The sequence below is a fragment of the Diplodia seriata genome (genome assembly GCF_021436955.1).
Source record: "Diplodia seriata strain FDS-637 chromosome Unknown scaffold_1, whole genome shotgun sequence".
In the NCBI taxonomy this organism is placed as follows: Eukaryota; Fungi; Ascomycota; class Dothideomycetes; order Botryosphaeriales; family Botryosphaeriaceae; genus Diplodia; species Diplodia seriata.
In genome coordinates, this window is record NW_027117308.1 from 1,582,658 (window position 1) to 1,596,643 (window position 13,986).

The window sequence follows — 13,986 nt, forward strand, 5'->3', positions numbered from 1 at the left end:
GTTCGCTGAGAGGCCAATGACTGGAACCGGTCCGTAGTCAAAAAGAGAGTACACATGCAGGCCGGCGAGTGATTGGCTGTGGCGCGAGGGTTAAGGTTAGCAGCGCTGCGGGCGTGTGGGTCAGACGTGGAGGAGAGGGCTCCAGGCAAACACGGGCGCAGCCAGTGGATGGCGCGCGCAGAAAGACTGAGCGAAGGACAAAAGAAAGAGCCCGTGGGGCCACAAGAGCGCAGCGACGAAGGGGAAGGCGAAACTGAGGAGCCCGAGGCGCCAATGAGTCGAGGTTAAGAGCGGCGTTGCCAAACAGCCCGTTGCGGTCGCACCAAGGCCGCAAGGGCTTGGTGGCGCATGAGATGCCAGGGCCGGGCCATTGTATCAGGTTCATCCTGGCCGCGATGCGTGGTGCTCGATGGGGATTCAGGTTGCGATGCTGAAACGCCCGACACGACGGGGATCTTCAGCCAGACGCGGCGCCAACCGCCCACGGCCTATCGTGGCCTATCACTTCGGAGCTCCGCCGGCTGCTGCGAACACCAAACCGCCGCTAGCCCCCGCAACGCCGAACGAACTGCCACCTTTGCCGCAATTTGCCCGGCTGTGCTTTAAATTGCTATCTGCACCTCGCTGCCCGCCGCCGCAGCCTCTATGTCGCGAGAGCCTCTGCGGCTCTGGTCTGCCTTCGCGCCCTGTCGCCCATGTCGAACCGCGCGTTTCTGCGCGTTTGTCTTGTTCAGTCGCGGCCCAGGCGTCGCGAGACTTCTTGGTAGCTGCTTGATTTTGCAGCACGAAAGGTCTGCTCCTGTGACACGAATGGCCTCAAATCAATCCCGCTAGCCTAACGCGGTAGCTGTCCTCACTTGCCAAGCTCCCCCACAAGCAGCATACCGTCCGATGAACCAGATACGACTGCGCATGTTAGCGATTTTGGTGCCCCCGCAATTCAGGCAATGGCTACTCTTACCGATCGGCTCGTCACGCGGCGAAAAGCGCACATCGTTGACCGCTCCCTTGTGACCTGGCAGCTTGTAGAGAAGCCTGCCAGTGTTCGCGTCCCATACCACAACCGTGCGATCACCACTTCCAGCAGCAATCTTCTGGCCCTTGGGGTCCCAGCTCGCCTTCAGCAGATTTTTCTCCATGCCTGTCGGAGCTCCGTCGTACGTCTTGAGGTGGCGATCGGTGGGAGCAAACGGCCGGATATCCCATGTGCGAACAGTGGAGTCGTGCGAGTTGGAAAGGAGCGTCTGCGAGTCTGGAGAAACTTGCAGGGATGTGATGGTGTCGGTGTGTCCCAGCAGCGAGTATGCGACGGCCTTCTTGCGCATGTCCCACACCTTGATATCGTTGTCTATGCCGCCGGAGTAGAGCTCGTTACCAGCTTCTGCCAAGGCCACGGCGGTCACGGGAAATTCAGTCTCGATGTAGTCGACCGCCTCCTTTTGTCTCGGATCCCAAATCTGCGCAATGTCAATACTTCGGCACTCCACTGACAAGACTGCGTCTCCCAGCTTACCCCAATGTACCCATCGTCTGAGCCGCTGACAAGCATCTCTTCACCACGCTTGCTCACGTCCATGCAATTGATGACCTCTTCGTGCCCCAAGTGCCTGCGTATCCTCTGACCAGTCTCAAGATCCCAACTAGCAAGCATCATGTCTGCCGAGGCCGAATAGATAACGCGAGAGTCGCGCGACCAGTGGAGGTCCAAGATAGCGCCCTTGTGTCCGCTCAAAATGCCATAGTTTTCGCATTGGCCGTACGTCCTCCACAAGACTGTTGATTCATCTCAGCCACAGTGCAAATGCAGGCCGACTGTTGGTGTACCTACGGATGTTCCGATCCATTGAGCCAGAGGCTATGTGTTGGCCGGTCGGGTCAAACCTCGTCGCAAACACTTCGCCGGAATGTCCTGGGAAATTAAGTGTTAGAGCACGCGGGGACAACCGTGTGGGGTAGAAATACCTGTGAGCTCCATGATAGGAGCTTGCAGCCCACTCGTGCGCGGCACCTACACAATCAGCCATGGTTCGCCTTTCTTCTCGCCTTAGCTCAAGGGCAAGGAATACAAAGTTGTCGGAGGTGAGACGTACAGCTTGAATGAGGGCGCCATTCTGTGCGGAGCTATTCGTGATGGCGACTTCGTTGCCCAGGTCGTTGTCGGAGCGCTGCCTCTTGACGAGCTGATTGGAGCCGAAGGAGTCGGCGGCTGGGCGCTTTTCAGAGGACATGGTCGCGATGATGTTCGGCGTGCGGTGGGCGGTCGAGTGCGGGGGTCGAAGTCGAAGACGGCGGCTGAGATGGTGATGGCAGTGCTTCTCAAAGTTTACGGCCCACAGCGGCGATCCCCGCGCTAAAGCACACGGCGCGCGTCGAACGCGGCCGGGCCGACGAGCTCCTGAGGCCTCGGGCGGCTGCGTCACCGTACCCCAGACCACCCGCGATTCCTCAGTCGGAAATTCAACCAACTACCTTCATATCCCCCTCTGCGCATCCCGCTCACCCGGATCGTCGCCTTGTCCGGTTGGGGCAGTTTGATGCGCCCGCCCCGACCTACCTCATCTCGCTGTGACTGAGGACCGGGCGCACCGTCTGTGTCCAGGAGTGCTATGGCTTCCACCAAAGCCGCCCGCCTGGGCGAGGAGTGAGTCCCCCGCCCAGTCCCCGCGTATGCAAAAGCTAACTTAATCTAGGGTTTGGAAGTAAGTAGCAAGCTTCTCGAGCGTAGCGCAACGTCCACCGTTTCTAACACCTACGAGAACCCGCGTCGACAAGGTCAACGCCGAACTAGTCACCCTTACCTACGGAACGATCGTCGCGCAGCTTTGCAAGGATTTCGACAGCGATTATGTCGAAGTCAACCGGCAGCTGGATAAGATGGGTTACAACATTGGCCTGCGCCTGATCGAGGACTTCCTTGCAAAGTCCAATACCACCTCGTGCTCAAGCTTCCGTGAAGTTGCTGAGATGATATCCAAGGTACGAGTATAGCTGCGCTTCGCTCTTTGCCCAGCCAAGTTCCGTAGCTAGTACCCGATGAAGCTATGGTAGCCTCGTGTAGCAGCTGTATCACCCGAGCAGATTGTTTAGCCCAGCCTGAAAATCTCCAAACTTCCAACTCAGAGGCAGTGTTATACTAATAGGCAATCTTGGACAGGTCGGCTTCAAGATCTTCCTTAACATCACCCCGACAATCACCAACTGGACCAGCGATAGCAAGCAGTTCTCTCTGATATTCGATGAGAACCCTCTGGCAGACTTTGTGGAGCTGCCGGATGATGGTCGTGCACAGGATGAGCTCTGGTACTCGAACATCCTTTGCGGAGTTCTGCGGGGAGCATTAGAAATGGTTAGTAAATTTTGCCTCCGGGTCTCCAACGTCCTCAAAGTCAAGGGCGCTTCACGCCAGGGAGATCACGCCATCGCTAAGCTGCATCCTAGGTCCAAATGCAAGTTGAGGTACATTTCATCACCGACGTGCTCCGAGGAAACGACACGACAGAGATGCGCATCACTCTTGTCCGATTTATTGAGGATGAGCTGCCGCCCGATGATGAGTAAGCGGGCGGAGCAAAGCGCCAAGACCAGCCTAGAGGAGCCCGGTCAACGGTGCAACCGGGCGCTGCAGAGTCTGGTGGGCGTGCAGCGAGGACGCAGGTCGCGAGCGACATAGCAAGCGGCGAACGCGGCGGACGCGGTGGGGCGTGCATACGGCGTTTGGTGGAGAGGTTCATCTAAATATACTATGAGTGCTATACCCTGATCGCCACCCCCTGGCCGCTGCGGAGAGGGCGGGAGGAGAGGCCACCGGCGGCGGAGTCACGTGATTTGAGCGGAACTCATAGAATAGCGTTCAGAACGATACAGGGTATGTTTGCGGATGCGAGCAGTGTGATGTGTGTGTTTCCAAAGGCTGTTTCGGCGGTGGTGACGCTGCGTTGCAAGTGGCTGGGCTGGATGCGTGGTGCCTCGTGATTATGTGCGCACCCAATCGACAGCGCCTGGAGGGCCATGAAGGCGCGCCCCCCCAACCGCTAAGCTCGCACACCTCGACCTGCAATTCCTTACCCGGCCTTGCGCTGCTGATACCCTGCGTGGCCATCGTGCAAATCTTTACTTTCGCGGCCGCTCCCTCCCGCCGTCTGCTGTAACACGTCGCCGCCTCGCTAGCGACGCCATTTGATTGCGCGCAGCAGAATCAGGATACTCAGCACCCACCGCGCCTCTCCGACTCCCGTCCAACACCATCACCCACGCGCACCTTGAGTGATCGCACGCCTGCGCCCTGCGACCGCCCAACGCCGCGAGCCCAACGCGCCCCCAGCACTCGCCGACGCCGTCGTCACCTCGGCCGTCCGCACCCGGAGCGCCGACCTCGCCTTCACGCCGCTGCATCGCACGACCGCCGCGACGATCAAGGCCGCGCCCGCTCATGCTGGAGCACAGCACGCCCATCTCCTGAGGCGGGTTCGTTGCATTCACCCCCGCAGTCCCACACCCACGGCCGCGAAGGGATCCAGACGCTCTTGACCGCGCATCCGCGCTCCCCACAGCCCGACGCCGCTCATGATGAACCAGCAGCAGGCCAATATGGCCGCAATGCAGCAGCAGCAAGGTGGTCCTGTCGGAGGCACACCGCTGATGCAGGCCGGTGGCGCGCGAAACTCTATGGATCCGCAAACCATGCTGAATACATACATCTACGACTACTTCCTCAAGAACCACCACTGGGAACTCGCCCGCCAGGTCAAGGATGCGCTTGTCATCAACATCGGGGCTCCCGCAAAGCCGAGTCCAGGTGGTCGACGCGACGTGAATGGCGTGGACGACATGGACACTGATAACAAGGACGACGTGCACAAACGCCCCGACGACCTCCCTCCCGCCGCCGTGCCTATCGACCCCTCCGAGAACTCCTTCCTGTTCGACTGGTGGCACCAGTTCTGGGACATCTTCAACGCGCAGCGCCAGCGCTCGAAGCCGGGCTCAGCGCAGCTGCAGTATTTGGCTCACACCAGGGTTTGTTGTTCCGAGTACCCCTCCCGCGCTCGCCGCATTGCTGATAACGCTCGCAGCAACAAGCCCAATTGAGGCAGGAAAGCCAGCAGCGCCTCATGATGACAAATAACCCGCAACCGTATAGGGGCATGATGGGCATGCCGGCCAATACCAAGGAGATGCAGATGAGGATGATGCAGAACCGCGGACCAATGTATGTGGGCTCAGAGATGCCTCGGCCTGGCGGTACGGTTACTGACGGCTCTTTTCACTGTGGTGTAGGAACGCACAGCAGCTTCAGCAGATGAAGAACCAACAGCAGCAAATGATGCAGAATCAGCAGATGCAGCGGGACGGGTCGCAGATGGACATGAACCAACGTCCGCAGTCGCCCGGCTCGGCCGAGAACGCGCCATCGCCGAACAAGCGTCCACGTCTTGAGAACGGGTTCAACGGCCAGCAGATGGGCCCTGGCGGAAGAAGCCAGGGAATGCAGCCGCAGCAAATGGGTGCAACCTCTGCAGCCCAGGCTGGCCAGATGCTCATGGCAAATGGCATCGACCCGAATAACATGACGCCGCAGCAGTTCAATGCATTCCAGGGGCAGAATCCCAATGTGCAGGCAAAGGGTCTACAGGTATATGCTCAAAATCTTGCCTTGCAGCATAAAGCAGCCTTGAATAACCAACAATTGGCAAAGGAAATGAACAACGCCGGAATGCAAAACTCCCCCATGGCTCAGCAAGGCGCGGATGGCTCGCAAGACTTCTTCCAGGGCAATGCTAACGCCCGTATGCAGCCAGGCGCTCCCGGCCAACAGCCCGGCGGCAACCATGCGCTGCAGGACTACCAGATGCAATTGATGCTCTTGGAGCAACAGAACAAGAAGCGCCTCCTAATGGCACGCCAGGAGCAGGACAACATTACCCAACATCCCGCCTCTGGCCCAGTCGGTCAGCCCGGGTTCCCGCCAGCAATGTCACCCCAGGGTAGCAGGGCTGGTCCCTCGCCGAACCCCAGCGATCAGATGAAGCGTGGTACCCCGAAGCTGAACCAGGCTGGCCTGCCTGGCTCGCCGATGCCGGATGGATCGATGCCGCAGAATAGGAGCTCTCCACTGCCGAACGGTTTCGATCCCAACCAGATGCCGCCTGGCATGCCACAGTTCTATCAAGGACAGATGGCAAACGGCATGATGAGACCGCCAAGCTCACATCCCGGGTTCCAGCAGATGCCGCAGCAGCAGCAAATGGAGATGATCGCTCGTAACGGTGGCCGGATGCCGAACGGAGGCATGTGGCCTCAAGGTGGACCGCCCCAGATGATGCAGCAGGGCCAGCAACAAGGAGGGCCGCCACCGGGCCAGGGCATGCAGCCGGGTCAGCAACAGCCGCCGCCTATGGGAACTCCCCAACAGCGGAACCAGCAGATGCCCCCGCCGCCGGCTCCCGCCGTTGGCAACGAGAATGGCCGGACGCAACCATCTTCTCCCGCACAGCCTCAGAACCAACCTCCGACCCCTTCGCAAGCTAACAAGGCGAACCCCAAGAACAAGAAGAAGGACGACAAGAAGGTTAGAATGCTGCGTTTGGACTGTATCTGCGTGAGCTAATCCGTCGTAGAATGCCCCGTCCAAACCGCAAACTGCCGGCAACGCCGGAAACAAGAAGGGTTCAACAGCGGGTGCTACTCCGGCCTCGGACGCCGAGAATCCTCCACCGACACCCACGCCTAGTACGCCATCAATGCCAATGCAACAAAAGAAATCGATTAGTAACCCGTCTGCAACAGCTCAACAACCCAACCCTCAGCAGCAACCTGCCCCGCCCGCGAACCAGCCTCCCCAGGTGCCTGCTCAGCCCCAAATGGATCCCAACGCAAGTGCTCCTTTCGGAGACCTTGGCAACGACACGGTACGTGTCTCCTCTTTGGCTTGTACTCTCGCGATTCTAATTGCTCTCCAGAACGGCGCTTTCAACCTAGACTTCGGTCCAATCGACAGCGGCGACGTCCTCGAAAACTTCGATTTCGATACCTTCTTGCACACTGACGATGGTGGTCCCACCGCCTTCAGTTTCGACCAGGCCTTCCTCAATGACGGAGTTGAAGCAGACGCACTATGATTACGACATCGACGTCGAGTATCCGACCTCACGAGTTTTCCAAGCAGGATTCCTGTCGACATTTAGATTTTTGTCCGCGATAGTCCTCTCTTCTCGCTCCCTTTTCTCTGAGCACTTTTCGACTTTCTCGGAGATAGACATTCGAGAAGGACGCTGGGGTTGCCAGTCTTGCGCGCAGCATGCGCAGGGCGATTGACCGTCTTAGCATTCTTCGGTTGGAGCACGCAGCAATTGTGCATTATTTTCAGTTACAGACATGTCATCCTTCCTTGCACAGTACATCCGTGCACACAAACACCGCAACGGATAGACTGCGCTTCTCTCCATGAGCAGTCACTACTGTGGACGATTCCTTTCGATATCAACCTTAAATTCCTTGTGTCATTTCCTGATCTTGCGCTTAGGCTGGCGGGTACGCGAACGGGTGGTGCATCTGGTATCTAAACTTTTCGTTACTTGCGTGACGGCGTCAAGTCTCACTTTTCAATATTCCCCCAAAAATTCTTTCCGACTTCGGACGCATGTCGAAACTTTCCTCACTATACTGCTGTCTTGTTTTGGTGTCTTCTCTTTCTGGTAGTCGGTAGAAAGGGGGGCGCGTTGCGTGTTGGGTGGAATGGGTCGGATGGAGAGGTCTGCAACAATTTTCCCGTTTTCTTCTTGTCTTTGCTATTGCAGTATCTGTTGAAACTGTTGTTTGGTGTTATTCGTTATGTTTTCCTTTACCAAGTCGTCAAGTCACTTCTTAAAATCGACTCTAATCTATACCACGCTTTTCACTCCGCAAGCACCGAGGAGACGGGTCCTCTTCGAACTTCTTTTTCTGTTTGCACCGATTTCATCCGATCCAATCATCCTCCCAAAACAGTCCTGACTGCAGCCGATTGCATGCACGCAAGACGGTGGGTGGATGACTGCAAGTTGCGTGAATGGCGGAAGTGGCGAAGGGCAAAGATGACGGATGGAGTGAGATTAAGGTGTGACTGTGGCGGGAGATATGTCACCTATGAGAGATATCTGGCGGGCTGACCCGTTGAGAGGACCTTGGGAAGATTGCGTTCTCCCTTCGAGGCCTCTCTCCCTACCCACCCACGAACGGCAGCTTCGTGGTTACATACAACGTCGAGGGAAATTCATCCGGTCTGGTGGAGAGAACGGGATCTGGTTATGAGGGTTGTTTGGAGCCTGTTTGGTCCTATTCATCCTTTCCTTCTTCGGTGGTGTGCAGCGTCCTAGTCTGGCAAATGGGTGTTCAGAGTATCAACTCTGTTGTGGTGTGCTGTTTACCTTCATTCACATATGCCAGTCGCCGGGAGCTCGACCTTTTGTCTTCTCGTTTCTCACCAGCGGTTGATTATTACCCGTGCGCTCGCTGTCATCTTTATATGGAACAGTTTTCTATGTTGCCGTTGTTGGCCTTATATTTTTTGCTGCGTGAGCATGGCGATGTGCTGAGTGCTTTGTACTGTACAGCGTGTGTCTGGTGGGGCGCAATTGTTGGGAGCGAACGCATGTACGGGCGAGAAGGGTTCGAACGTTCGGGTCTTTCTTGCACTTTGCTTTTGCACGCTCTGTACCTTTTCTCTGTCTTCGAGCCCCTTTTCTTCGTTTCTTGCCTTTACATTTTCGAGGCCCGGGTATCGCTCGCATTCGTACTTCATCTGTATATTCGGCTCGTTTGCTGCTCTGAGTGGATTTCAAATTCCAACACGTTCACAAGATGATATCTTCCATCGCCTCCTCTTTCATTCGCAAAGAAAAGACCTGTGTGCCATTACTGCCTGCATCGATGCCGTCGTGAATGAGGATGAAGAACAAAGAATATGCCGCTCGTTACTGTTGATAAGACCCGCTGTCGACCCCAAGCAGAGTACATCAGCCCACTTGAAGTGAGAAAGTCGGAGAAGAAGGGATTGGTGAAGCCATCCCGCCTTTTTAGCTTGCGAATGAAACGGGTACACGGGATGGCAATGCGACCATGATTGCACCGTACTTGTTTGACATTAACCAAATACTCGCAAGATACTGCCCGTCCCTTCCCATCTCATTTATTTTGTCTTTTTGGACCCGAATCGAAAGCATGCATGCCCGCTATCGAATGGGGAAAGAAACAAAACCCCCGATCTACGGTGAATAACCAAGAACTGCGACGCGCCCCTTTCCCATCAACGCCCGCTCTCCGAACGCCGGGAGATCATAGAAACCCGAATTCTCCGTCCCCCTGTCTCCAACATCATCAATCCGTCATCTCTGTGTCCGACTTGTTCCCATCATCCTTCTTTTCCTCCGCTGAGCTCTTTTCTGCTTCCTTAGCGTCCTTCGCACCCGCGTCCGTAGCTGCCTTCTTATCGCCAGACTTGTCGTTTGCTTCCTTCTGCTCGGCGTCATCAACGTCTTTCATCTCCGCTTCCGGGCTCACAGGCTGCTCGGGCTTAGACTTCTTGCTATCGTCCTCCTCGCCTGCCTCTCCGTCGTCTTTCTTGGCCGTGGTAGCGACCGGCGCCCTCCCCACAGCGGCTTCCAGATTGATCCCCCCACCAGTGCTTCCCTGCTGCTGAGGGCCCACGTCTTCGGCACCCACCTCCTCCGGACCTCTCGCATGGGGAAGCTCGTCATGCTGCTTCTCCTCGTCTGCCGCCGATGTCTCCTCGCCTTCGTTTTGCTCACCACTGCCACTTGCCGCAGCTGCGGCGGCGGCGGCGGCGGCGTAGCCGGGTAGCAGTGCCCGTCTGGGATTGCTCTGCCCGACGGGCACGACGCCGGCTTCCTGCTCCTGCCGCAGCAGCTCGCCCTGCGTCACCGCGCCCGCCTCCCTCAAGCTCTCTTCGGTGGTCGCGGTTGTTGTAGTACCTGCGGATGGGCCTCCTGCTGTCGGAGCGGGCGCGGCACCGGCACTCGGCGGCGCAGACGAGGTCGTCGTGCTCAGCGCGCCGTTGACGACCGACACCGTCTCGATGCGACCCGCGCCGTTCGGTCCGTCCACCATCTCCGTGCTCTCGCTAACGAGCTCGCTGTTGTTGTTTCCGTTCGCGTTGCCAGATGACGATCCGCCGCTGCCAGCACCACCGCGATTCTGCAACCACGGAATTGGCGTCAGCAGCGCCCCGCCCAAGCTCTCATCGCTACCGAGGGCAGCGGCGGACGGGGAAATTGCGGACGGCGTTGCGCTGCTCGTTGGCGTGATGCCGTTCAGGATGCCCGTGCTCGCCGGCACCGCCGCCTGCGGCAGCGGGAACACCGTTGTCGCGCTGCTCACGCTGACCACACGGTCCAGGGCGCGCAGGTACGGTGGCAGATACCGGTAGTGTGCCTGCGGGTACAGTACCAGCTCCGCCAGCCGCTGCACCGTGTGTGGTGGCTCCTGTCCGAACTGCTTCCGCAGCGCCCCTGTGATCGACGCATGCAGGCCCGCCAGCTCTGGCGGCAGCGACGACGACGATGACGATGTTGTTGATGGCGTTGCTGCGCCAGAAGACGTGGAAGAAGATGCACTATTGGCCTCGTTGGTGTCGCCGCCAGTAGTGCCGGTACCGCCTGCGCCTGCGGCGGTGAGAGAAGTGGTGACGTTGGCGTCGTGCGAGCCGGAGGGAGACAGCGCTTGTGTGGAAGGACCGGGGGAGGGTGTGGTTTTCGCGGCGGCATTGGGAGCGTTGGCGGCGGTGTTGCTACTGCTGGTGGGCGGCGCGTTCTCCTTGTCCGCGGCCGCGACTTGACTCCGTAAAATTCGGTCGGGGGGAGGCGGCGGTCTACTGGGAGTCACCGAGCGTTCTCGCTCAACGATGGTAGGCGGCGGGATTGTGGGGGTGGGAAATTCGTTGGAAACGATCTATATAGAGATTCGATGGTAAGCGGGCTGCGCGAATTGCGGGTTTGCAAGAGGAAAAACAGGTCATGGGGTCGAGCTGGTGGCGGCGCATACGTGATCAAGCCTCGACAGAACTATTTCAAGGGCGCGCGGCCACTCGCTCCTGTAGCAGGTGTCAGCGTGTGCATACGACGGGTAAGGAAGCTCGAGGCTGGCGGGTGGACTTACGCAACCATGGAGCCATCTTTGGCGGCCTGCTCCAGCAACTGCTCGCCTATTGCTCACACAGAGACGTTAGCATGGGCAGCGCGACTCTAGGAGAAGTAGCTTACCGGTTAGCATTGTGGCGGGTGAGGGGTGGGGTATGTAGTAGAGGAAGCAAGCTTGAGCTGCGCTCGGGCGTGTTGATGCGCGCGCGTGTCGTCGACGAACCGCTGCCAGCGCCCGAACTTCGGCGAATTTATCTTATCGGCGGCCGCGCCAGTCCGCATAAGGCAATCACATGTGTACTGGTTACGCCCAGGTTTAATAAAAGCCCACAGGGCATCTCTATTAGCACTGCTATGTAGGGTTTATTAGTCCAGCTATCGCTACCCATAGCACAAGTTTCCAGCCCGGCAGATCAATGCCACTGCAAAGCAGTGCCCAAGAAGAATTGCAAAGAAAACGCCTAATCCGCCAGCAACCAGATCGCTAAGACACGAGATCCCAGTCCAGACGCCATGCCTCCCAACCCGAGATCATGAATGGTATCTTGTCATAATGCTGTGGGTTAGTAATTGTCAACGGCTGATCCAGCCTCACACATTAGCGGATCTGAGTGGAGGGAGCAGTAAGGGCACGCGGCTTGGCAGACATGACCGAAGTGCCGGCCTTCTTCTCAAAAAGCTTCCAGAACTTGAGGTTCTCGTCAGCCGATGCGGTAGCCAGCGTCTGGCCGTCGGGGCTGAGGCAGCTGAACAGGATGCGCTGCTCGTGAGCCGGAATCTCAATGTTCTTGACCAAGGTAGGGTAAGACCAGACTGAGAGCGCGTTGTTGGGGAACCCACCGGTGCTGACGAGCTCCTTGTAGTGAGTCGCCCACCTGATGCTGGTGACCTGGCTACCCGTGTCGATGGAGTTCAGACGAGCGCCAGTGGTTGAGTTCCAGAAGTGAATCTGCCTGTCGTTGGATCCGCCGCCGGTAGCGAGAAGGTTCAGCTGCCAAGGGCACCAAGCAAGGGCCTTGACGGCGGCGTGGTGGTTGGTCTTGGTGTGCTTGGGGTCGTTCAAGCTACGGGCGTCCCAGATGTTGACGAGGTTGTCGTTGCCACCGCTCGCAAGCATCTGGCCGTCCGAGCGCCACTCTAGGCCGCAGACCTCATGGCTGTGGCCTGTCAGTTCGGCGACATTGTGATCAGCGACGCGAACATCGTGGTTGATGATGAGACCAGAACGATCACCGGTAGACAGGAGGTGCTTGTTCCAACCCATGACACCGACGCGCGACTGGTGGCCGTGCATGCTGCGGAGCTTAGTTCCATCCTCAACGTCCCAAATTTGGACCTCGCCATTGTCGAGGCCTGCAGCAACGTAGGCGCCATCACCGCTCCACTTGACTGAAGTGACGTACGTGTCGTCTGCAGTCTCGAAGAGGGAGCTGACCGAGCCAGAGTCGGCAGACCAAATGTAGACAGCGCGCTCGAGAGCCACAGCAACCTGGTTGCCGGCGGACCAATCAAGAAGGTTGAGGTAGTAGTCGTCAACGATGCTGGGGGCATCGAGGACCTTTTCGGGGGCTGAGGCAATGCGACGGCGAAGCTGGCCGCCGACCGACTTGAGAGGCCGGTTGTACTGGGCACGCAGATCCACAGGCTTGGTAGACTGCGGAGCAGCGGGCTTGAACTCGAGGATGCGCGAGCCGATGTTCATGTCGCAGGCTTGAGCAAGAGAGTCCTGGTAAGCGACGGTCCTGGGCGAAGGCTTCTTGACGGTCTCTTCCTCGTCTTCGTCGTCTAAGTTAACGCGGCCCAGAGCCTGGGTCAGGTCGTCGTCTGTCGCGCTGGAACCGAAGATGTTGAGGTCGTTGGCAGCAGAGGCCAGCACGGCGGAGCCCTCGGTGGTGCTCTCCCTCGAGGCTGGGCGACTGTTCTCCCCACGCTTGGATATCCTCGCTACGTTGACGTTGTCGATGGCCTCGGTGGTGAGGCGCTGGGGGATGAAGCGGTCGGTGGGGTTGCGAGGCACGCGGAGGGTCGACTTCTGCGGGCGCGACTTGACGGACGAAGAGGGCTTTTTGTTCTTCTTGCCAGTAGTAGTAGAGGCCGGGGTGGGGTTGCCGGATCCCGTAAGCACGAAGTCGGATATGCCAAGGTCAATCTTCTTGCTCTTGGGGGAGTCGCGAGCGATGTTGGACTTGGGGACGTTGGACGTCTGGCGGCTCCGCGACGACGAGGCAAGCGGCGAGGGGATATGGATGGACTCGTGTTTGTCTTCTTGCAAGACCAGCTTGCGGATGGGGGTCTGGGGCGAATCGTTGCGGGCGCGGGTCTGTCTCTTGATGCCAACCGGAGTAGAGGGTGAGCTCATAACCAGGGGACAGGCCATGGCGGATTAGGTGGTAAATCGGATAAGTTTTGGTGTTTGTGGTATGCTGATGTGAGAATGCAAACGCTCAATGATGCAGGGAGGAGTTTGAAAGGTAACAGTTGGATGGTGGTGGGAGAGGGCGAGCGACGGCGGACGTTTTTATTTCGCCCTTTAGGGAACTCTGTTTGGCAGTTGGCGCAGCAACGCCGACTGGCCCCTGCATCGACGGTCGCGCGGGCAAGCGCGGCCCGATGACAGAGGTCACGTGCGCACCAAGCAGGAAGAACCTCCGCATGCGCCTTCATCCTCGTAGAACTTCGCAATGAAAGCGAATGCGAGGAATGTCGAGTGCGCTGGGACGGTTGCACCTGCCGCGCCGCACGCTGACGCCGGCGCTGTAGCCAATGCTGCAAAAAGGCGCATGCAGCTAGCTCAACCCTCGGCCCTATATGCTGCCTTTACATCCGGACAAGTGCTTCATCACTGCGCGTTTTC

General features: G+C 58.1%; 5 protein-coding genes across 5 annotated transcripts; 2 read left to right on the forward strand and 3 right to left on the reverse strand.

The window, feature by feature from the left end:
• Positions 1–853: 853 nt before the first annotated feature.
• Positions 854–2,228, reverse strand: SLS55_000470 (uncharacterized protein; the record flags this gene model as incomplete). The annotated part of the gene is made up of 5 exons (XM_066771981.1): positions 854–906; positions 962–1,457; positions 1,514–1,773; positions 1,829–1,909; positions 2,009–2,228. 5 exons carry the CDS (start codon positions 2,226–2,228, stop codon positions 854–856), a joined length of 1,110 nt encoding a protein of 369 aa, XP_066637260.1.
• Positions 2,229–2,606: 378 nt separating this feature from the next.
• SLS55_000471 (uncharacterized protein) lies at positions 2,607–3,558 on the forward strand (the record flags this gene model as incomplete). Its single annotated transcript, XM_066771982.1, has 5 exons — positions 2,607–2,641; positions 2,691–2,699; positions 2,757–2,976; positions 3,155–3,346; positions 3,439–3,558. 5 exons carry the CDS (start codon positions 2,607–2,609, stop codon positions 3,556–3,558), a joined length of 576 nt encoding a protein of 191 aa, XP_066637261.1.
• Positions 3,559–4,563: 1,005 nt separating this feature from the next.
• On the forward strand, positions 4,564–7,118 carry SLS55_000472 (uncharacterized protein; the record flags this gene model as incomplete). Its single annotated transcript, XM_066771983.1, has 6 exons — positions 4,564–5,016; positions 5,073–5,209; positions 5,278–6,568; positions 6,618–6,729; positions 6,787–6,908; positions 6,960–7,118. 6 exons carry the CDS (start codon positions 4,564–4,566, stop codon positions 7,116–7,118), a joined length of 2,274 nt encoding a protein of 757 aa, XP_066637262.1.
• Positions 7,119–9,354: 2,236 nt separating this feature from the next.
• Positions 9,355–11,167, reverse strand: SLS55_000473 (uncharacterized protein; the record flags this gene model as incomplete). The annotated part of the gene is made up of 2 exons (XM_066771984.1): positions 9,355–10,826; positions 11,152–11,167. 2 exons carry the CDS (start codon positions 11,165–11,167, stop codon positions 9,355–9,357), a joined length of 1,488 nt encoding a protein of 495 aa, XP_066637263.1.
• Positions 11,168–11,730: 563 nt separating this feature from the next.
• Positions 11,731–13,509, reverse strand: slp1 (WD repeat-containing protein slp1; the record flags this gene model as incomplete). Its single annotated transcript, XM_066771985.1, has 1 exon — positions 11,731–13,509. The coding sequence occupies one exon, from the start codon at positions 13,507–13,509 to the stop codon at positions 11,731–11,733; it is 1,779 nt and encodes a 592-aa protein (XP_066637264.1).
• Between the last annotated feature and the right edge of the window lie 477 nt (positions 13,510–13,986).